The sequence below is a fragment of the Aulonocara stuartgranti genome (genome assembly GCF_965226115.1).
Source record: "Aulonocara stuartgranti genome assembly, chromosome: 12".
Classification (NCBI taxonomy): domain Eukaryota; kingdom Metazoa; phylum Chordata; class Actinopteri; order Cichliformes; family Cichlidae; genus Aulonocara; species Aulonocara stuartgranti.
In genome coordinates, this window is record NC_138948.1 from 37,098,807 (window position 1) to 37,123,550 (window position 24,744).

Below are 24,744 nucleotides of genomic sequence, written 5' to 3' on the forward strand. Positions count from 1 at the left end.
AATGGAAAGTCCTTTTAACAGCAAACATTGCTGTGCAAAAATTGGTGTATGAGACTTAATTTGAAAGGTAATATCCCGCATTTTACAAAAAAGCCCGCATTTAATATGTGGACAAAACAGAACAATAACACTAGACTTATGCTGCAGTGTGTATGTATAAAAACGGAAACTAACAGGACACACTGTGAGAGTAGTTTGGTAAGTTTTTCATTTAAAGGTAAAGGATGTTACAGATATACTACATATTGTATAACAAATGTATACATATTGGTGCCAAATTAAAGGACGCCTGCAGTGAGGGGATCTGGACGCTCTGTTGTGCTCTGTGACATATTCTGCTATTATGATTTGAATCCACCTTTTTATTAGAGGGAAGTGTTACTATGAAAAAGATCAAATGTACTTAATGAACATGGAAATGGCACCAAGTTACAAAGTGTCTTTAGTTTTTTCTTTTGTGTTTTTTGTGTGTGCTAAAAACTACAAGTGAGAAATATATCTTTTAACTGGAGGTTTAGCACAATCATTTCTTTACTTACATCATACTGTGCTCATGAGATCACAAGATTAACTCGAATGAGCGTATGCTTCAACCTCCTGAATCCATACTCTATCAGAGAACCAAGAGATATAACAGGGTTTAAGTAGGTGTGCTCCTTATGGCTCCTAAATGTGTGCAGGGTGTGTCTGGGTGTGTACTGTTGGGGGGGTTCAAAACCTTATGAAACCCTACTGACCTATTTTTCCCGCAACCTTCATTTGTGTGAAATGTCTGAAGCTCATTTAAACGGTGGTAGAACGGCGGCATGGATTGGCTGTGGGTGGCATTGTTAAAGATCACTATGGTAACGAGCTGAGCGTCCGGCTGCACTGCTGCACAGCTTTTTTGTCTCGGCTATGAATGGAGGGGGTGATGGGTATTAAGGAGCATGGCAAGAGGTCTGGCACGCAGCAAGTTTTAAAGAAGAAGGCAGGCGAGAAGAGACAGAGGAGACAGGGCGATGGTGAAGAGACGAACACGAGGATGACAGAGACTGGAAAACTGGAAGAGTTCACATGAAAGTAAAAGTATTTAGAAAAAGTTTTTAACAATGAGCACATTTGAAAACCTCTCAAAAAGCTGAACAACATAGAGTTTGTTCACAAATATATTTACTGTTACCTTTAAAACAAATTTGGTATTTTTAGGAAATGGGAAAAATACAAAACCAACATGTCCTGAAACTCACCCATTGGTCTCTTGAGTGCTGTCTTCTGCAGATGATGAACACAATGGAGACAAGTGCATTTGTCAGAGCCATTCCCGTCTATAGGACACGAGCTGTGTCTAATTCCAAAAGAATTTGTGAAATGCGGATAGAAGACTGGTGACTAACAATATGAAAAACATGGGGGCTAAGATGTATATAGAAGCCTTGTATTATACTTTAAAACGTCTGTGAGCAGCTAGCTGACAAATTGACTCCCCGGAAAATAATTGGAGTTGGTGTAGCTTATACGAAGAAACAAATTTCCCTCCAGACTAGACACAAATAGTGAGTTTAAAGTGACATGGCCTCTACAGTAACTCACGGAGGAGACAAAAGAATGCATGTCTGTGGCTAGTTGAGTCAGAGAAGATTTGTGCTTTTTTTGTATAAAGTAAAGCAGCCACCTGCTGTGGGGCATTAGGAGCCCAAAGCGGAGCCCAGTCTCTTGTGGTGATTCAATAAAATTCCTCTGAGCTCAACTCGTGCGTTAGCCAGGGGCTTCCCTTTATCTATGATTCACAGCGCTGCTGTTTCCTCAGCCCTGCAGCAGTACTCTCTGTTGACTCTGTGGTGCTGTTGCCGTGACTCAGGGTAAACACATATCGACTGCCTTTTACATCTGCCAAGAGTGAATTTGATTTTCTAGCAACACACCTCTATCTACATCCTTTGTAATGCACCCATCTGTGCACAAATGTGTAGTCACCTATTTGATTCACTTAGCTCTAGTTTTGCTGTTTTTAGTAAGTTAGTGAAATAACTCCAGAAATCTATTTTTAATGCCAACATTTCATTGGGTTAGAACTGGCAAATGTATAACATTACCAGCTCTCTCCTTGATTACTGGTTGACCATCATCACTCTGGACATCCCCAGGAGCAGGTGTTGTGGGGAGGAAAGCCAAGTCACTAATATTTATTCTCCAGCTACCCACTAGACCATTATGTCCACTCCTCCAATAAACTTCCTCGTTAGGGTGTGGGGGCTGTTTCCACCCGGGGAAGTATCCACTGTGTTAGCCAGCTGGTCTTGTTAAGTGGGAAGATATGTATGTGAATCATATACAGTAATGAACAGAAAACAATAATAACATTTATTTGGGTGATGCACTCAAAATCACCATGGCTACTCTTAATGAGGATCATCCAGAACCAACCCTTGAGTCCAAGGTTACGGATACAGTTTCTTAGCTCCAGGATTTCCCAGTTTCCCCTTATTATTCTCTCTATTTTATAATAATGCATAACTTTATTTATCTGTTCCCTTTTTTATATATTTGTTTACCCTTATTTCTTTACTAGTACTATTGGTATTATTATTTTTTTCTCCCCCTCTTCATCTTTTTCTTCATCTTATCATTAATAGTGGTGGGATTATATCATTATTATTAGTAATAATATCATTATTGGTTATATTCATTCAACTTTGGGTGAAAAACGAAGTTGATTTTTGAAGCTGGATTTCTATTCGATTCAATGTAATTAAACTGAATTGAGGGGAAGAAAACATCTGGCAGTTTATTTTAAATAAACCATTCTTTTGCAGATGGTTCAAGCTAATTGAAATAATTCACCACTTCCTGTTGACAAATGGAGCATTTGTCTAAAAGACATCCAAAAAGTAGATAAAATGATAAAATAAAAAACACCTACCTTTGTTTTTGTTTTAAACAAAATGTATTGGTGTCTTTCGGTTGTGGTCAAACGTCTTGACTGTTAATTTTTTCCCCACTGTGATAGTGGGCATGTTGGTGCACTGGATGGCACTAGTGCCTCATAGAAATAAGGTTCTTAAATCAGATCCTCTTTCCAGGACTGTTGTTAAAGGATTTTTTCTGCACATTTTCAGCTTCTTTTGACAACTTTTTGTTATGTGGGACAAAGTTGGAAAAATCTATTCTAATTAGCATTTGAGACATCAGGATGCTTTTTGTTTTCTTTATAATATTTGAACAGATGATGACGTAAGTATTACTCTGCTGTATATGTCTGAAACAACACACAGGCAGAGCAGACTTTATTTCAAATGATGCATTTTGCTACAACATATTACATCTAATGGCTAAAGTATGCCTGTACATGAACTTTACTGACTGCTTACAGTACATCACACTCGAACTGAAGTTTCTGTCTTTAAGGTTATCTTGAATTATGCACATTTAGAATAGCCCCAGATTTGCTTCAGATAATTAATAACTCTCTATTTCAGGCAACAACTACATGCTTTATAATGCAAAACATCCTTTTTCATGTCCTTCAGGCTGGATTTGTCCATACCACAGCATAGTGATGAGACAAAATCTTCTGTTTTGGTATTAAATGATCACAGGTGATACTGCTGGATAGAGCGGAAAAGGTGGTTCAGGTCATGTTTACATGATAGACACTACTTCATGTCACTTGATAACGATGAATTTGAGAAAAGCCAACATGTGGAATTCCTCAAGAGTCCCTCGTTGGACCTCTTGTGTTGAACATGTACCTGCTTTGCTCAAATTCTACTTGTGCCTTACAACAGCGGTCCCCAACCCCCGGGCCTCGGGCCGGTACCGGTCCGTGAGTCGTTTGGTACCGGGCCGCGAGAGTTGAGGCTCAGGTGTGAAATGTCTGGTTTTCAGGGTTTTTATCGGTTTTCAGCGTTATTTTGTTATCGCTTTTATCGTTTACTCGGTTTTCCTGGGTCTTTTCACGTGTGTTATGAATAAATCTTCTTTTTTTCGGTACCAGTACTAGTTTTATTTTGTTGTATTTATCCGCGACACCTTAAAGGCCGGTCCTTGAAAATATTGTCGGGCATAAACCGGTCCGTGGCGCAAAAAAGGTTGGAGCCCATATGGAAAAGAAATAGTAAAAACTTACATGATTTACTCATGAAAGTGGCCACTTTCTCATTACTTTCATACATTGTTTTAGTAAGTATCCAAAACATCCAAGTTTCATTATATAATTTTTCAAGGGATCTTATATCTGTTTTCACTCTTATATGCTTTTCATACAAGTTTCACACAAGACAGATACAAACTTTATAAGATTTATACATATCTCTGCCTTACAGAACATCCAGGTGAACAGGAGGAGGTCTTCTATGAATTGCTAGAATTAGAAACAAAACAAAGTGAGTTTACCTGTGGAACAAAGTGTGTAACAACCATGCATGAGTATTCGGCTGTTAAGGTCTATGTACCCCTATTCCCTGATTCTCTGATATAAAAATATAATAATGGTTCTACAAAGTCTTAACAACAAAGTAGAGACATTCTGACTGGGACACACTATTATTATTTTGTATTTTACTAGTAAAAAAGTATTTTTTGAGCTCATTGCCCAATGTTTTAGAGCTCAGAGTTAAAGTATGGATTAGGTTCAGTGTTAGGAAATCTGCGAATACAAATCAAATGAAAATCTGACTATTATCCAAAAGAGGGATTTAAAAAAGAGCATTACACTGAGTCAATATCCTTCTTCTCATCAGAGGGAATGGTCATGGTCTATGTTAAAGTGAAGACTCCCTAAAGAGACACGCTGAGGTCTCTGGAGAGCGTCGGCAGTTTGACATCACTCTACCTGCTAACAGTCCACGTCTCTGCTTAGTGTTATTGTTGGATCGAGAGGCTGGTACCAGTCAGTGTCAGGGATCGACCCTGTGCGGCCGTGATCTATGATGTGTTCTGTAATGGCACGGGGGCTGATGGGCTGTGTGTGTAGGAGGAGCTGTTATCATCTCCCTGGAATGTGTGAGGGGTTGACTGAGTTTGGATGAAGGAGTGAGGACAGCAGTTGTCCCTGTTTGCCCACTTCTACAGTGCTGATGAGAATTAGAGCCAGTGCGGGTTAAAGCCCAGAGTTCTGATGGAGTTCAGCTTTCCATACTAGTCTGGGGAGGCAGGTTGGAGGGGGTGAGAAGGAGGGAGGCTAAAAAAAGAAAACTAGAAAAATGTTGATGTAAGAGAGACTACACAACGTAATATCTGACTCGCTGCATTTCTGTCATGGTCCTGGATCTGGTGACCCAGTGTTCATGTGTTTTTGTTAATATTTCTTGGTTTTGTTCAGTTAGTTTTTGTGCTTATGTTAGCGTTTAATCTTCAGGTTTTGGACTGTTTAATTGGGTTTAAAAGGAGGTTTATGTTTTTATTGTACGGTTGGTGTTCTTGTTACATCGTTTAGTTTCTTGCGCTTCATAATCATAGTTCTCCTCCTGTGGTTGGTCCGTCATCCTTATCCTGCCTGTGTATTTCAGTCTCCCTCTGTTTGTTGTCCCGATCTCCGAATTAGCTGTCGGTTCTGGTCGGGTCATGTATACCAATGTATGGTTGTAGTTCTAGCTCACCTTTTGTTTAGTTCATGTATTTTACTTTTAGCAAAGCTGCTGCTTTAAGTCAAGAGAGTCTCAGAGTTGTGCGTCCTAACCTAGCCTGCCACACAGCTCATCATGACACAACAAAACCAATATAGTCCATGTTTTATCAAATACATATCACACTTTCATATTCAAATTTAGTAGTGTAATTTTCATAATGCATTTTGTATCACAGTTGCAGGCCATTATCAGTTGTAATCACTTGATTAGATCTACAGGAGGCTGTCTAACTAATCCGAATTAGAGATAAAATATTAAAGCATCTGTAGTTTAATAGCTGCTGTGGTGGCTCCTCAGGACCTCTGTGTTCTGTAACACCTGTAATAATAAGAATGACAATACTACTACTAATAATAATAATCTATAGTAGATGATTCTCTGCTAGACAAATTATTGGATGTGGTGGATTTCCTTTATCTGATTTCCTTAATTGCATTTGTCAATAAATAAATTATGTCTTAGGTGCTGCTGAAATGTGTTGTGCTTTGTATTATTCATACAGCCTACATACTGTGCTTAGGACCAACAATTAACTCGTTTTATCTATGAACTCTGAATAATGTCCTTTAACCAGGCATTTGTGTTGCTAAAGAGCGCACAAACATTTAACTGATCTAGTTGGCTAGTAGTGCACATTGCTGCTTATAATGAACACTGAACAGTAAACTGTCCTCAGCTCAAGTGTTTCCTGACTAATATGTCTTTGGACTGTGGGGTGAAGCCAGAGTACCCAGAGAGGACTCATGCAGGCACGGGGAGAACAAACGCCACACAGACAGGCTTCAGCCAGATGGCAGAGAGACTATAGTGCTCACCACTTTGCTGTAAACAGTATAAGAAATATATAAATATTTAGTAACTTTCAGATATTTAAGTTTTATTCTTTTCTTAGATTGACATTTTGTTTTAATTTCAAACTCAAAAGATGTAATTATATCAGGGCTCACTTTAGACACTCAAATATGAAGACTATAATATGTCTATAATATAACATGAAGACTATAATATGTCTATAATATAACATGAAGACTATAATATGTCTATAATATAACATGAAGACTATAATATGTCTATAATATAACATGAAGACTATAATATGTCTATAATATAACATGAAGACTATAATATGTCTATAATATAATATGAAGATTATAATATGTCTATAATATAATATGAAGATTATAATATGTCTATAATATAATATGAAGACTATAATATGTCTATAATATAACATGAAGACTATAATATGTCTATAATATAACATGAAGACTATAATATGTCTATAATATAACATGAAGACTATAATATGTCTATAATATAACATGAAGACTATAATATGTCTATAATATAACATGAAGACTATAATATGTCTATAATATAACATGAAGACTATAATATGTCTATAATATAACATGAAGACTATAATATGTCTATAATATAACATGAAGACTATAATATGTCTATAATATAATATGAAGACTATTATTCTTTGTTTTTTAAGAGTCTCCACGTTGGATTATCGGCCTCAGCGTTGTATTCGGTCTACTCCTTCACTACAGCCATTAATCTTCAGTCTCATTCTCTTTCCTCCTGTTTCCTGTCATCATAAGTGTGATTATTGGTCATAAGTGAGCATGCTGAGGCTTATTATCAACTATGAAATTAAAACAGAGGAAACAAACAATGCAGCACTTCTCAGGTTTGGAAAGCAGAAAGGTGGTGCATGGAGATGTGAGACACTCATGTGAGGAGGAAGTAAGAGCAGATAAAGAAGGTGATAGCAAATGCATGTGAGAGGAACTGGGGGTGTTAAAGTGGATACAGTGGGAAATGAGGACTGTAGGTGTTGCAGGGAAGATATAAACAGATTGTTACTGGGTGGTTGTTAGCAGTGGGACACAGTGGCTGCCATTTTATTGGGGTGATTTTATTCAAAACATCTTACAGTAATTCCATAAATTTGTGAGTGTAGATGTCAGTAGTGAAAATCCAACACTTTGTTAGTGGAGGAAGGACAGGGAGGTGTCACAATGGGCTTTCTTGACATACAGGTGTTTCTTCTGCTTTAGGGGTGATAAAGAGTCATTTTACAGCTAGACCGAAACTTTGGAAGAGCCTATTATAATGCAAGGTTCAACATATAAAATGACTTCTCGGGTATTTTGTTGCAGTGCCCACATTTGTTCTTGTCATTGCGTATACAGGCTGAGGTTAAATGAACATCTCTGCAGGATGCTTCGTACATTTGGAGACGGGGTGAGTCTCGTTTGCACCTCAAAGGTGAATCCTTCCTGCAGCTACACCTGCGGCAAATGTAGAAAGATCAGTTAACCTGACAAACATTTCCATGCTCCAGTAAATGATCCATGTGGTATTTATCATAATTATCTATAGTTTTATCAGATAAATTCAAATAAATGAAATTACACACAAAAAAATACATAAATAAACTACTATTAATTTTTACTAATTGTTAGAAATATATATGAACAATATCTTTATAGTTTTTGTAAAGTTTCAAAATGTTTACTAAATACTGTGTAGTGTGGACATCCATTATGTTGACTAGTGTTTATAATACGTGCTTTAAAGACTGTGTTAATATAACAGGGGCCTCAATAAATCACAACACTGTGAAACGAGCTGCTTCACTCATCGCTTGGCTTCGTTTGTCTCACTTTGGTTTAGTTACTAAAACTACTGAGGATGGTAAATGTTGCAGTTTGGGTTAAAGTGATGAGCTGGGACAAACACTAACGCCACGACGTGCAACGCTAACAGAGACTTTATATGTTTGAGTTGTAAGCAAATTGGACTAAACAGCCCTTCTAAGGGCTGAGTTAGTGAAGAAACCTCTATCACAAAGTGACAGTAAAGAAACATGATTTTATGTGTTCTTAACAGGAAGTTTGTCTTTCATTTCCAGGCCTGCTGTGCACAGCAGCAGAAGATGTGTGCTTATCGTCTCCTTGCAACAACGGCGGCTCTTGTTTTGACCACTTTGGCGACTACGTGTGCCTTTGCCCCAAAGAACCAGTGTGGTACACAGGTAAAAACTGTGAGGACCTGTATGATGCCTGCATCGATGCAACTTGCAGCAATTGCACAAGCAAACCTGGAACTGGCAAGTACAGCTGCCTCTGCCCGGGTGGTTTCGCAGGGCTCAATTGCACCCAGGGTGTTGATGAATGTCAGAGTAACCCCTGCCAGGGTAATAAGTCCTACTGTGTCGATGGAGTCAATGGCTATTCTTGCCACTGTCCAATTGGTTTTGGTGGTGAGCACTGCCAGGATAATGTGACCAAATGTTCAGAGGAAACATGCCAGAACGGTGGCACCTGTACGGACATCCCTGACACTGGGCACCTGTGCCAGTGTGCTGCAGGATACCAGGGGACAAACTGTGAGGAGAACGTAGACGAGTGCCAGTCGGAGCCCTGCCAGAATGGAGCCATCTGTAAAGATGGAGTGAATGCATACCAGTGTTTCTGTGTGCCAGGATTTCAAGGCTCCCGCTGTCATTTGGACATCGACGAGTGTGCCTCCCGACCCTGTCAGAATAATGGCACGTGTTGGGATGAGGTAGATCACTACAGGTGTGACTGTGCTCCAGGCTATAAAGGTGAGCAGGTATTTGAAGCAGGTCGTGTTTACAACAGGCAGAGCAGCATAGTCCAGGAACTGTAAGGTACCGAGCTTCATATGAACATATTTTAAATTCACAGCTTTAACTGGCTGTTCTAGGTTTAGAATACTTTCCCAAATAAGTCCAATAAGATTTAATTACACTTATATTGGCTCATTTAACAGTAGCAGTGTATAGTCTGTAATTCTTGTCTTATTATAATCATACATCTTTAAATAACCTTTGTCACTCCCAGCAAACATGTAGGTGTAACATAGACCAGGTACTGTTTAATCATTGTGTCAGATGGGAGAACAAGTTGCTGTGGACAACAGGAAATTCTCAGGTTTCAGATTATTGATTTGCTCCAAGCTTATCGCTCAACAAAAATAAGCTATATTTAAAATTGGTAAGTCATGCGTAAACATTCCTCAATAACCTACAAAAGGATGCTGGGCTGGTAGAAATACGAGGCAGTGGTACAGGAAGCTGCAGTTTTGAGACTGCAGAGCTAAAAAGAGCTTAATCGGGAGGGTATATTTTGGAATATGATGTAAAGAGAACAAAACATCTCATTGTGTATATCACAGTGTGACACAGTGTGAATCAGGTAGCTGGCATTGTTTAGTTTAATGTAGTTTGTACCACATGACAGTGGCAGCTAAAGATGATCTCTTGAAACTCTGCAAAATAATTCCAGTGAGTAACCCCGAGATAGCTGTCTATCCTCAAACTGCTAATCCTACATCTGATTATTTCAAATGTGAAATGTGATCATTGTGGACATATATGACAATGCATCGCCAAATCTCATGCGCTGGCCTTCTGCCATCCCGCCTGTGTCCTCTGCAGGGATTAACTGCGAGGTGGAGATCGATGAGTGTGAGGTTCGTCCCTGTCAAAATGGCGCCACCTGCCGAGATCATGTTGCCATGTACTCGTGTGAGTGCGTGGCTGGATTCCAGGGGCAAGACTGCGAAGTCGACATTGATGAATGTGCCAGCTGGCCCTGTCTAAATACAGGAAAATGCATAGATGGTGTGAACAGGTAGTATTTCTTTCAATATACTGAATATACCCTGGATGTCATTAATGTGCCCCATATGGAAAAGAAATAGAAGAAACTTTTAAAAGACTTGCATCAGATGTGGCCTTCTTCATATAGTGACTCATGTAAGGCTGATATGCTTCACTCATGAAAGTGGCCACTTTCTCATTACTTCCATATATTGTTTTAGGAAGTATCCATATACAAGTTTTATTTATATAATTTTTCAAGGGATCTTTTATCTGTTTTCACTCTTATATGCTTTTCATACAAGTTTCACACAAGACAGATACAAACTTTATAAGACCTATAAATATATTTTCCATACGGGGCTGTTTCCCTAAACTTAAACTTGAACCATATCTTCATACTAGAATTGAATGATTAGAGTCGGGGGTGGGGGTGTCCCTGACATGCCTAATTTTTCTACATGTAAAAAATGTAACCCTCATAGTTTACTGTGCAAATGAGCTGTTTGAAGAAGGAAATACAACAGATTCAAAGCATCAAAAACCGAAGTAAAACTTTAGCAAATCAAACTGTTTTGATATGTAGTGATATTTACTGTAGTGAAATAATTATTCGTTGTTTTTCAAACTGACAGCATTTTGTACTGTTGAAATGGCACAGCTGTGTCTGAAGATAAAAACATGTGTAGTACAATCATGTAGTACATATAAGTAGTAGTACATCAAATAGAAGGAATTCATCAGTGCAACAACACGACTCATAATCCTCATAATCACTGTAATCAAACCTTATAATTTAGCAGGATAAAGGTAATGAGCAGAATATTTAACAGTCAGGTGGACTGAAAAACAGAAGATAATCGGTGTTAGGAAGAGACTAGTGTACACTAACATACAGGTGCACTGTGTCAGTCTGTGTTGTGTCTGCCCAGGACTGCACGGCAGACATTAAAGTTGATCAAGGACAGGAATTAATCCTCTTACTGTCTGTCACGGTCATAGTCCTCACACAGCTGTAGGTGCTGTGAATGCCTGGGACAGTAAAATGTATTTTAACAGCATCGAGTGAAGAAGATAAAGGATGTAGTAGTTTCACATTATAAGCATCAGTATGTAAATCTTACACTGAGTCAGAATCAAATGAGTGAACATCATTTAGAAACAAAATCGTAGAAAAATCATTATTTAAATTAATTGATTTTTTGATGCTTTACTGGCCTGTACTTAAGTTGCATTTAGCATCACAAGTACATGTTTATTATTTGTTTACAGCTGCAACCATTATTTTGTCAGTGTAATAAAAAAAGGAATTTTCTTACAGCTGAAAAAAGTCGATTTATAAGAAATCAAGTCAGTGGCTTTGATACTAAAACTCTTTGATCTGTCTGCATTTGTAGTATTATTCAAGTAGAATTATTATGAATTACACAGCAAAACATTGTTTCCATTTGTATATTTTTTGTAAAAAAATAAAATAAAAATAAATCAAAACATAACATTTCATTGTTTCAGCTTGTCACATGTGAGGATGCACTTTTAAAAATTTAATCTTTTACAATTTCACTGATATTTGTGTTTTGTGTACAATGTTGAGGTCAAGCGGCGATAACAAGATACTTGGAGCCCAGTGGGAAGTTTTCATCTTAACCTCCTAAGACCCAAACTCTTCCATGGCAGCATCTTTAATTTCTCTTTGTTTTTTGGGTTGATTGGAACCTGATGAATGTAAAAACAAAGAATTACAACATTTTTCTTAACCTGGTTTTTGTTTCTGAGAAAAATCAGATCCACATTTGAGGACATTGGCTTTAAACTTGGATCGAACAGTGGCAGTGTAAAGTCCTTGTAAGTGGATATCAGGCCCTTGTAGAGCAAAATGTATTTTGGTCTAAACACCCCAAAATGTGATGCCACACACAGACAGCAGGTGCTAGGAGGTTAAAATGCACTCTATGTCAACCAGCTACAACAGTGCAACAGTAATCTAATGTGTAGTATGATAGACATGCTCAATCAGTCTAAGACTGCCTATCTTGTCTCTTCTAGTTATGTCTGTGACTGTGAGGGGACAGGCTTTGTAGGCGACTACTGTGAAGAGGATATTCCTGAATGTGCTTCTGACCCCTGCCAGAACGGAGCCACGTGTTTGGAGGGGACCAATCAGTACAAGTGCCTGTGTTGGCCAGGTACGCTGTGGTTCAACTTAAAGTCTAAACCACCTCTCACCATGGTTTAGGGCTTGTGTTATATAACTACTCACCAAAAATGCTAAAAAGTGAAAAAAAGAAAAGCTGCGGGGTTTCCCATGCATGAATCACACTGAACAAAGCAGTTAAGGACTCTTGAGTCTGAGGGCATAAAGAGCAGAGCCACCATTCAAAAGCAGGGACATTCTTTAACGTAGGAGGACGTACAAAGATGCAGACGCAGGCTGAAGATGAGAAAAGCTAAGCTGTGTTTAGCAGGTGTCCCTGAGTCTGATTATTTACACTAATTTAAAGCCTTTTAAAAATCACATGAATTATTAAAAAAAAACTGTGCCCCCATCGTTTGAAGGTCAAACTATCCAACGAACTGTAAACATGCTGTTGTGTTGGACGCATCACATCAGCTTCTGAACAACAAATTCAGAGATTATTTCTAACTTTGCATTGCTCAGCACACTTAAAACACTGACATGCTGGCGCCGTTTTCTGCTTTGATTGCTCAGAAACAATCAATCTCATATCTAATGGAAGGAGGTTAAAGTGGAAACGATGTCCTGCTAAAGAAAGAAACAGTAGTTCTGGGGAGTAACTAAAGAAACAGCTTTAGAAAAGTCTTGGGGGGCTTGAATATTTCAGTAAAATGTTTATTTTGGTTACATTTGATCCTCCTCAGAAAGTATTTTTTAATATATTTAATATTTGAATATTTCTTATTTTGTAGTTATTGTAGGACTGAGGCAATATAGCATGATCTTCTTACCACCATGTAAGTATGTTGACAGACTGAATATTATTATAAGAATAAGTATATAATGTGTTTGTGTTTATGTGCAAGCAGGTTACGAGGGAGACGACTGCCAGGTGGATATAGATGAGTGTGAGCAGCATCCCTGTCACAATGGTGGAAAGTGTTTTCAACGCTCAGATGTCGTGAACTACAGAAAGCTTCCTGAACTCAGCACTGCTGACTTCAGTTATGATGTGGCCGCCGGCTTCATCTGTCATTGTCTGCCAGGATTCATTGGTAAACCAGACAAAAACCACTTGAGTTTCTCTGCATGTGCCTCGTTGATGTGAAGGTGACGTGGATATAAATATCACTGATATAATCCTCTTGCAGGAGACGACTGCTCTGTTAATGTGGACGAGTGTGAGTCTGCTCCATGTCAGCATGGAGGAAGCTGCCAGGACCTCGTCAACTCTTATCAGTGTGTCTGTCCAGATGGCTTTACAGGTAGGAGACACCTCTTATCAGCTATTTAATTTTACCCCCTAACAAGTTGTGTTTTCTATTCTCTTCCTTCAGTGTCACAAAGTAGAGGCTGTTATATAATCTACCAGGACAGATGATATAGAATCAGTGATGTAGCCTGATCTGGTGTCACAGTGGTGAAGTGTGTGCTGAGCCTTGCCTGCACTAAAAAATCACCGTCAGCTGGAGCAGAAACGACAGTATCTCTTTAAAAAACTCTTTATTTCCTTTTAAATATTTCTGTTTTTTTTACCTCAAGGTCCTCGTTTGTGTGACAATTTGAACTAAACAGTTCAAATTGAACATTTTCATTAGGAGTCAGTGTAGATGGATTACCTAAGAATCTGCTATGCCAAACAAAAGTGCTTCCAAACTACTGAAAACAAACTGACCCACATCACTAATCTGGAAGCCCAGAAATCTGTTCTGGAAGTGATGAGTTCAGCCGAAGGCTCTCATCAAGAAAATCAGAGCGTATTTGCTAACAAAATGATGACAGTAGAGGAAAGGAGTGGATGAGAGCGCACATGATATAGAGAAGCATAGCTGAAAACAACAGAGCCAATAGAAGGTGCCATATGTCAGGCATTAAATGTGGGTCTCCTAAGAAACTTGTCAGGAGGGGGGGGGATTACAGCAAAGCTGCTTAGTAGCCTAATTAAAGTCCAATGAATAAAGGACAATAAACAAGGACCTTATCCAAATGATACATATGTCATGTGTCTTCCATCCTGCACTATATCCAGGAGCAGGTGTACTTAGAACAGCACAATGATGCACAAGGAAACTCTTATTTTGTAGAATCTGAAGATTATATCAAACATGTTATGCGTATACTTTTCCTTGGTGTGCCGGGTTTTTCATGCTTCTTGCAACACTTAATGTTCTTCCCTGAATTTAGACTCTTCCTTCTTTTGAACTGGGATGCTAGATCATCTGTTGAAGGACTTCTTATTTTTGTAGTGGTTGAAAATGACTGTGGCTGAAATAATGGTCCATCCTATACTTGTTCCCAGCATGTCAAGTACTGCTATTTTGTCAAAGCCCCTGGTATCTCAGACAGTATCCTGGCTGGCTGTGGTTCAGAAGGTAGAGCAGGGCGTCTACTAATTGGATCTCCTTGGGCAAGATACTGAACTCCAAGTTGCTCCTGATGTGTTCATTGGAGTGTGAATGTTGGCTAGAAAGCACTTACATGGATGAATAGGACATGTATAAAGCTCTTTGAGTGCTTAGGTAGAAACGTGCTACATGCATATGTTCTTTGTTGCAAGTTAAGAGGTGCAAGACTAACTGATGAATCATTTTTTTCAAATTATAGGAGAAAATGTTGACATAGAGACATTTTTATATATTTAATAAAGCTTAGAAATGTAAAAATCAAATATCTGTTACATGACAAAAATTTACAAATAAAATAATTTTTACATATCACAGTAATTTGACCACCGCTCCTGTTTTTACTGGTGCAGTGTTCAAAACTATAGTGTCTGCAGCGGGTGATTATTCGATCAGCTCTTCATTATGCTGTGAGTGTCATCAATCCAGCTTTCAGTCAGAAGCACGTGCAGTTCATTGCTACTAATGATTTCGCTGTGGATTTAATTCATACAAGAGCAGAGGGTCTAAACAAATTGAAATATAGATATATATTGTATATATTATTATATAGTCCGGTGCTTTTCAAACCTGGCCCACACACCTTAAACACTGAACATGCAGCACCTCCTGCTGGCTCTTTCCAGGAAGTACTTGGCACTGGTGAGTAACTACAAACCAGCTCATGGAGCAAGGAGGGGACTGCAGCTCAGCATTCCTGTTGTCATACACTGACAGGAGCCAGCTGGAGGCTGGGAGCTAATCGCTTTGATAGGACTGAGCTGCAGATAGGAGTAGGAGTATAGGGTGTGAGTGAGGAAGGAGGAGGAGGAAGAAGGGAGGGAGGAATTCACAGACTGATGGAGGAGGGAGAAAAAAGGCAGAAGGAAAGGTGGGCAGGGCTGGTGTAATCACTTCTGCCTGTCTGCCTGGTACAGAGTAGAGAAGAGGAGGCACCTCTGGTTTATGTGTGTGCGTATGTTAGAGAGAGAGAAGACTTGGTTATGTCACTTCACTCATCCAGTGTGAGCTGTGTGTCGTCCAGTGCCTCAGTGGGTCATGGAAGAAAAGAGGCTGGTGCTGCTGCTGTGCTGCTGCTGTGGGCCCTGGTGGGTAACAGGTATGATGCAGCACTCTTTGATTGCATAGAAGAGATTTGCATAGAGTTGCAAGGTTTTTATGAGAGTGGCGCATTGGCAGCCTGAAGGAGCAGCTTTAGGACACCTCGGGTTTAGAGTGTTTCAGAGGACTAGGTTAATGCAAGTTGACTGCTGCTGTTGAGAGTTAACGTTGAACAGAGTTTGACAAGGCGCTGACCACCGATCACACAGAGGGTGTGTCATACACAGCTAACAAATGCAATATTTAAAGGTTCAGTTGGTGCAGTCAACAAGACAGTCACTAAGTTAATTGTGTTAGGGAGACTGAAGATCCTATTGTTGTCTAATTGTGAAATTAACAGCTATTTCCTCAGGTCATTTCCTCATCTGTTAATCGCAGAAAGCTCATCCCTTGTCTTCATCTACATGTGTGCTTCACTGACTTGATATCTAAGAGATGTTGTAGTGAAAATATGATCCATGTGAATGTATTTTAGCATGGCAAAGTTGGACGAGTGTTGCTGGAGTAAGTTGCAGTGACACTAAATGTCAGTGTTTCCTCGTGCAGGTGTACACTGTGAGGTAGACATCAACGAGTGTGACAGTAATCCTTGCAAAAACGGCGCCACCTGCGAAGATGCTGCCAATTCCTACAGGTGTCACTGCCCTGTGCTGGAGCCCGTCCATGAGCCCTGGGGGGGGCCAGACTGCGACGTCAGGCTCGTCGGCTGCCGGCAGCACCAGTGCCAGCATGGAGCAGGCTGCGTCCCTGTTTTGATCAAGAACGGTGAACACGGCTACACCTGTGTGTGTCCTGCTGGCTGGACAGGAGATCACTGCAATACCTCCACCACCTTCTCCTTCAACTCAGAGGGTTACGTCCATATGCAGTTGCCTGTTTTCAAGAACAAGACAAAGCCAAATGTTCTACACATGCAGCTTCGATTCAGGAGTACTCTTCCTGACATGGTGCTCTACTACCGGGGCACCGTGGAGAACTTTGTCTCTCTCGAGCTTGTCAAAGGCTCCCTCCAAGCAAAGGTAAAATCAGGGAAGCTACTGTGGGCCAATTACCCAGGCCCAGTCAATGATGGAGAATGGCACACGGTAACCGTGACCATGGATGAGAGATTGGTTCTGGCTGTAAAAGGACCCGGCTGTGAGGAAGGATGCCAAGTAAAGAATGAGGGTCGAAACCATCTGATCTTCCTCCAATCCAGCTCCTTCCAACAGCTGTATATAGGAGGGGCACCACAGAAATATGTGGGCAACTTGTCCAGTGGAAAGGCATTCATCGGCTGCATGGAAGACTTTCAAGTTGACTATAAGCTGCTGCTGCCTCAAGATCTCATCAGGGAGGAGAATTCGGGCTTGGAACAGGGATGTACCAAACCAGACTGGTGTGGTGAGGACCCATGCATGCAGCGTGGACAGTGTGTGGATATGTGGGTCGGTGCCAGCTGTCAGTGCCATCGACCGTACTATGGAGAAAACTGTGGAAAAGGTAGGAGTAAACATCTCACCTCTGCTTCGACTGAAAAAAAGGGTTTTCTGGACAAATTAACAGAACAGGGAAAAACTTCTTAGGTTTAGTAACCCAACACACAAAATCCCAGGTGTCCTAGTTATGGTTAGATTCACAGCTCTCCCTTTATTTGGAAATTTTACCTGTTGGGTATAACTATGAACTGCGAGGTCACAAAAAGAGACTTGATTCAAATGTTACATCTTCTTAAAATGCAACCTTAACACAACACCATCTGTAAACATGGTTTGATCTAGTGGATGTTAAGAGGTTACAAGTAACAGCTTTAATGCTAGCTGCATCTGCGTCAACAGCCATATGTTATAAGAAGCAGATATTCCAGTCAAACCAGAAGCACTGAAAAGTGACTCCAGGGTTATATTAAGCAAAATCACCTCTTACCAGCTAAGAGTAATTTCCACCAAAACTAGAATTGTAAGAGGGAAAATTCAAACTAATGATTGATAAAGGCAAAGCACCTTTCAACAGCTCAGTGAAACTAAGCAAAAATGTTTTATCAGACTATGGCTTCCTTTTAAACAATAACATCGGTCAAAATCTGTTAATAATGTTCAAGCCCAGGCCAAGTCTTGAAAATGGTTTCTCATTGTTCAAAGTAGGTTCTGTTTGAGGGGATTGTTGTTGTTGTGAAATTACACTATAGAAATAAAAGAAAATTGAATGAAATTGTTTCAAAAATACTGATTACAGAATGTAAAGTAATAAAATAATAGAAAAAGTAATAAAAGTAAAGTAATAAAAAAGCAGAAAATGACCCAAAATGCATCAGTTAAAAACTGAGTAACACCTTTTTATTTGACCTTAGAGTGCAGTTGTGGTTTCTGCACAACTTGGCATTAATTTAAACTAATTTAGCCAATTACATTTAGTTTTTGAATGAAAGAAATTACTATTTGCTCTAGGATCTTATATGATATATCACACAAATAATCATAATGAAATTATAATATCATAAAGAAAGAATGTAATAGTAAATGCTACTGATGCTACTGAAGAGCTCACTAACCAACCTCTGCAGTCAGCCTGATTCATACATGTCACAGTGCTCGTCATTTGTTTAGTACTTAAAATCTTAATATGAAAATAAAAACTAACACATTTGCATAATAAATATAATAAAATCTAATAGTTCATGAGATAAAATACTAAAGCTCTGTCCTTCTTCCCCCTACTTCAGAGTACCCTTCCTGGACCTTTGGACATGAAAACAGCACCAGCTATTCTATGTTCAACATATCAGAAACTCACGGTGACAACTTTAGCGTTTCGTTTTTTATGCGCTCTCTCAAACACAGTGGCATGCTCCTGCAGTTCCATCGAGAAGGAGACGCCTACCTGACTATCTACCTGAAAGAAGGCACTGTTGCTCTCTACAGTCCTCACACCACGCTTCTCTCAGAAGCGAGATCAGTTACTGATGGGAAAAATAATTTGGTGATTGTAAAGGTACATTGTGGCCATGTGGTTTTTCCCAAAGCGGGCAATAATCGTGCCTTAGGAAATGTGAGTGTAGAAGCCGGGGATGTGGCATATGTTGGAGGGCTCCCTGCAGGCAAGAGCACGAATGCCTGGGGTGGAAACTTCAAGGGCTGTCTGCAGGACATTCGACTGGATCACAAGCATCTGGTTGCTGAAGGTTATCCAGAGGGGATGGAGGTTTACCAGGCAAGCACCGAGGATAACCTGCTGCCAGGATGCCAAAGTGATGATACGTGCAAGGTAAAGGATGCGGTGCATCCCTGTTTAATTTCTCATGATTTACAGTTTTATTTATAATCATTTATTATGGTGATGGATTGGTAAGTACAGTCCCCTCACAGTGAGGTTTCCTGTTTGGAAACATTTCTATTTGACTACAGACAAAATGAAAATGAAATGAGAGAGATTAATATACGCTGCAAAGTTGATTTATGGGAAAATATATGGCTCTTGTATCTCATGGCAATTGCAGGACTGTCTAATAGCTTGGTTGTGATAACCCTATTATCATTCATCTGGTTGAGAATCCTGCTGATCTGTAAGTTAGCGCTCAATCCTCTTAGTAGCCTTAACCTATGCGGTCGCATCAGGTGAGAGATTTTACAAGCGATGGTCTAATCCATCCATCTGTGTTTGTCTGTGCACAGGATGAACCGTGTTTCAATGGTGGACAGTGTCAGGTAACCTGGAATGACTTCAGATGCAACTGCTCCACCAACTACCGGGGTCAGCTATGCGAGACTCGCTTGTGGTGCGTCGAAAAGCCCTGCCCCGAGGGAGTGCGCTGCATGGAGCTGCAGGATGGTTATGAGTGTGAGTAATCCCTGAGCAGTGATTGGCACTGTGTTTTTTCAAACCAGAGAGATTCAGGTTTATTTGTTTCTGCTCTTTTTCTTTTAAATCAGGAATCTTGTATTAAAGTTTTTAACATTAGATTTTTAGGAGGACCTCTCATGAGATTGACAGAGAGACTCGGTGACCTTAACAGCTCTGTAGCAGGTGCATAAACATTATTTTGCATCATATTGAAGTAGTTTTTTATGGCTTTGTTACGTTCCCCCCGAAGGGGTCTAGGCATGCGAGTGAGGGGACCAGTAAGAAATGAGTCCAGAACAGAATGAAAGGAAAACAGACAGAGGCTTTTAGTAAATAAAATAGTCTTTATTTTAGATAATCTTAACATAAAGAGCCGGCAACGCCGTTTTACCAATAACACTTGGAAAAAGGAAAAAAGGTTGCAACAACAAAGAACACAACAACCAAACAAAAACACACCACGAGGAGGCACTTCCAGGGGCCCACAAGCTCACCCTGTCACTAGCAGCAGCTAGCTTTACTGCTGCCGAGGCCCACAAGCCCACACTACTCACGTGAAGCAGTTACACTGCACACTGCTTCCACACTATAGGATCTCTCCCAACAACTTCAACACCCAATGTGAGAACACCAGAGAAAAAACCACTCTGCTCACAGCTCATCCCCAGCTTAAATAGCCTCAGAGGTGATTGCTGACTGGATTCAGGTGGCAAACGAGGCTAACTAAGAGCAGCTGTGTCCTGGGGAGAGAGGAGAGTGAGAGAAACAGAGGGGGTAGGCGTGGCAAGAGAGGAGGAGGCGGAGAAAAACACCACGCCCACACAAGGGCAGTTTCAGGAGGCCCAGCTAGGGCCGTAACACCCCCTCCCATAAATACAAACCAGTGGTTTGTCACAGAACGTCCTACCCAACTTTTAAACATATCACTTACCATGCACCATAATAACGGTTAGGCATAGCCTCCCAAATCTGCCAAGACCTTTTCGATGGGTCCAAAACACTGAATGGGGTTGGCTCAATTCCCTCAAAATAGTGTCTCGAGTGACAGCCAGATGTTTTTCGAGTCATTACACAAGGAGAGCCCAGCGGATAGCTAGAAGGCCTTACTGAAACACTTTTCAGGCGCTTCTTTGCTAGGTCATGGCGACAGGCATGCTGGTTAGCCAGAGGTGCAGGTTGGAATGGTTGTATCACACCCAATCTGTCACACTGTAGGTCATCTGGACCTGAAAGATGGCTTTTACTGTGTAGCAGCATTGAAGTGGCACAGAGAGCAACATGACAATGGTTCTACAGAACTATATTGTTTAGTTATCAAGTGTTACTCTTTACTTTGTTGGTGCTACAGCTAATCATTTAGCTCTTTAAAAAATCAAAATAATCTGGATATGAATTTATATAATCTTTGATATTTCTGGTTCTTTTTGTGCTTAAAAATGAATTTTGCAATTTATTTAGGTTTTTTGGAGGGAAAGCAAGAAATCACACTGCTGATGTAGAAGACTAAAAATCTGATGTATCAAATATGATAGACTAGGTAGAGCAGATGGTACATCAGTCAGAAGGTCAGTGGATTGATCCCCGGATCCTCCAGTCCATGTGTCCAAGTCTCTTTGGACAAAATACTTGAACTTTAAGCACTTTAAGAGTGTGTGTGACTGATTGAGACTTAATCAATTAGCAGGAATCATTTTTAGTGCTCATCTAATTCTAAAAGTAATTCTTTCCTCCCATTTTTACAAAGTGTTTGCCACAGAAGACTTGCTGAATAAAGCAGGTCCCTTGATCCAGAAGGATATCTGGGCCTGGATTAGTTATTTTCTTAGCATGATGCCACTGTCTTCCAAGTTTTCTTATTTCAGTCTTACAGTGTTATTCAATACTTCCTGAGTCAAGATTCGACTCTAAAAGACGTCTAAGGTGGGCGAAGTCTCAACTCTGATCAAACTTTCAGCCATATCCTTCAGGAAAGACCAACAGACAAATCAAACAATGACCTCCTTGGTGGAGGTGAAAATTAACGTGATGTCTCTGAACCAGCAGCATTTATTTTTTCAAAAATTGTTTCCTAATATTCCTGTTTGTTAGTGCCAGTAACTCTCATGACGTTTTCCCCTCACAGGTTTAACTGAAGCCATTTTCCAGGACAATTCTCTCCAGTACGTTGCCCAAAGCTCCCTGCTGAGCTCCATAACCAACATCACCATGAACGTACGAACACGGGATGAGAACGGGATCTTGCTGCGTTCTGTCAACACAACCGAGGTCTTCTGCCTGGGCCTGCTCAACTCCAGCCTGCTGGTCAAACTGGACAGTGGGGATGGTGCAGAGCTGCAGGCCTTCACGAGCGACAGGACAATCGCTGATGGGGCATGGCATCACATTCAGCTCACCATGGTTGACCCAACACAGTCAGAGTCGCGCTGGCGCCTCACCGTAGATGGACAGAGAGCTGGTGTCAGCTTTGGAACAACTGGCAACCTCAACTTTCTCAATGACACCAAAATCTGGCTGGCAGAAAAGTACACAGGATGTTTAGGAGAGGTGAGGCTGGGTGGGGTCTACCTACCGCTCATAAAGGTAGCAGATCCACCTCAGATGAGCCGATTCACCAGAGTGGGTGGCCACGAGCCAAGCATTGGGTGCCGAGGTGCACCTATTTGTGATTCGCAGCCCTGTCTCAACCAGGGTGTGTGTCAGGACCAGTTTAATGAGTTTAACTGCAGCTGCACACCTGGATGGGAGGGGGAGCTGTGTGAAACAGAGATAAATGAGTGTTCTTCAACGCCTTGTGTCTACGGGACATGTAAAGACCTCCTGGCAGACTTCCAGTGTGAATGTGAGCCTGGATACAAAGGGAAAGACTGTGGGGCAGAGGTGGATAACTGTCTGGAGTTCAAGTGTGAGAATGGAGGAGACTGTGTGGAAACACAGGAAACTCACACCTGTTCGTGTCCTCCTGGCTACATTGGAAAGCGTTGCCAGTGAGTATAGCCTTCAGCTTCTCTACAGCGCATTCTTTTAACCCTTGGATGCACAACCTACCAATACCCACATTCTTCCACGAGTGGGGTCAAAAATGACCCCAAATAAAAACAAAGCGTTTTTGCAATAAACTGGGTTGTTTTTCTTCAAAATCTTTAAAATGAAGAGTTGTAACATTTTCTTATTCCAGGTATTCCTCATAAAACTGCATTTTTAATTATTTTTTCATTAATTTTAAGAAATTGCAGTTTTTGTATCACTACCCCCCCCCCCCCTCCACAAAATCAAAGCGCTTTTGCAATGGTAAATGGCCTGTATTTATATAGCGCTTTACTAGTCCCTAAGGACCCCGAAGCGCTTTACACATTCACACACTGGTGATGGAGCTACATTGTAGCCACAGCCACCCTGGGGCGCACTGACAGAGGCAAGGCTGCCGGACACTGGCGCCACCGGGCCTTCTGACCACCACTAGTAGGCAACGGGTGAAGTGTCTTGCCCAAGGACACAACGACAGAGACTGTCCAAGCCAGGGCTCGAACCGGCAACCTTCCGATTACAAGGCGAACTCCCAACTCTTGAGCCACGAGAAAGACATTTCTCTAATTTTGATTAAGATTATATATTTTGTTCAAACAAAAGAGAAATTTCATTTTTGACATGTACATTGTTTACTTTTCATTTACATTTTAGCAGAGGTGTGGACTCGAGTCACATGACTTGGACTCGAGTCAGACTCGAGTCATTAATTTTATGACTTTAGACTTGACTTGAAAAAATGTTCTAAGACTTGTGACTTGACTTGGACTTTTACACCAATGACTTGGGACTTGAATTGGACTTGAACCGGTTTACTTGAAAAGACTTGATATTTTACCCCAAATATAAAATTTAACATGCATATTATATAGAGATTGAAAATGTGACGTCATTCACGGGTAGAACCGCAAAGGATTCTGGGAACTCGTGGCAAGCGGTACTAGCGCACGCAGGCTTTCAATTAAAATCAGTTATACAGCGATAAAAAGAAACACAAAAATGTCAAGAAGCTGTTGTATTATTAACTGCAATAGCCGGTCGCATGACAGCCACGGGAAGCCAACGGGTAAAGAGATCGGTTGTTATCGGATTACGACGTTGAAGAGAAATTGTTCAAGCCATGTTTCCGAAGTAACAAAGAGGTGACGGATGGACTGGATAGCAGCCATTCAAAGATCAAATATAACGTCCCAGAACACTCCAGCTCACAGGTTAGTCTGCTCCAAGCATTTACACGAAGGTCAGTGTTTTTTAGTAGTTAATACGTCATTTTCATAACATAATTAGTGATATAGGTTACAAGCAAGTCTGGCGCTGAACAGAAATTGTCGCGCTATGCTCCTTTATTTATTGTGCATAAATAGTGAATTGTCCTGACACAATATTGCGTTTCGCTTCTGTTATTATGGTACATTGACAAAAACATATACTTTTATTCACAGGATAAAACAGGTTTTTTGTATCACTAATTGCCCAGTACGATTACAGCATACAATATTGTTGTCACTGCTACATTTCTGTGATGGGTACCAGAAATTATTTCCACTACTAATTAATTACCGTTGAGCTCAAAGGTCCTATTAATAAACGGTTAAGGAATGTGTATTTATGAAGACGATTTGTGAGACTGGTAAACTTATGATACGTACGATGGTCTTTCGTTCTACACGGTGCATTTCAAGGTCCTGCACCCATCCGTCGGTAAACTGTACCTGGGCTTGTTGCAGTGACCTGAAGTTACTAAACTTCATGAGTGTATGCACTCACTCCAAGAAGCGTATGATTATAAATATGCATATAAATATGCTACGATGAGATAGCTGACTTCATCTAACTAGCAAATGTTGTCCAGGCTACGTTGGTGATACAGTTTTTTTTAATGTGTATGATATTTTTGTCATGCGATTTTAAAGCCGGTCCTACAACCGCATCCAAGAATAACATGCAGCTTATCTCAGAACTGTCGGTGAA

The 24,744-nt window shown here is 40.4% G+C and overlaps 1 protein-coding gene across 1 annotated transcript in view; it reads left to right on the forward strand.

Moving 5' to 3' along the window:
* LOC309719382 (protein crumbs homolog 1-like) overlaps positions 1–24,744 on the forward strand; it is a 30,266-nt gene that overhangs the window by 890 nt on the left and 4,632 nt on the right. Inside the window, exons 2-10 of the mRNA XM_082555460.1 lie at positions 8,536–9,231; positions 10,087–10,282; positions 12,298–12,437; positions 13,297–13,482; positions 13,579–13,692; positions 16,477–17,412; positions 18,632–19,173; positions 19,581–19,746; positions 21,872–22,733. Coding sequence (XP_082411586.1) covers positions 8,536–9,231; positions 10,087–10,282; positions 12,298–12,437; positions 13,297–13,482; positions 13,579–13,692; positions 16,477–17,412; positions 18,632–19,173; positions 19,581–19,746; positions 21,872–22,733 — 3,838 coding nt within the window. The remainder of the gene's footprint in view (positions 1–8,535; positions 9,232–10,086; positions 10,283–12,297; positions 12,438–13,296; positions 13,483–13,578; positions 13,693–16,476; positions 17,413–18,631; positions 19,174–19,580; positions 19,747–21,871; positions 22,734–24,744) is intronic.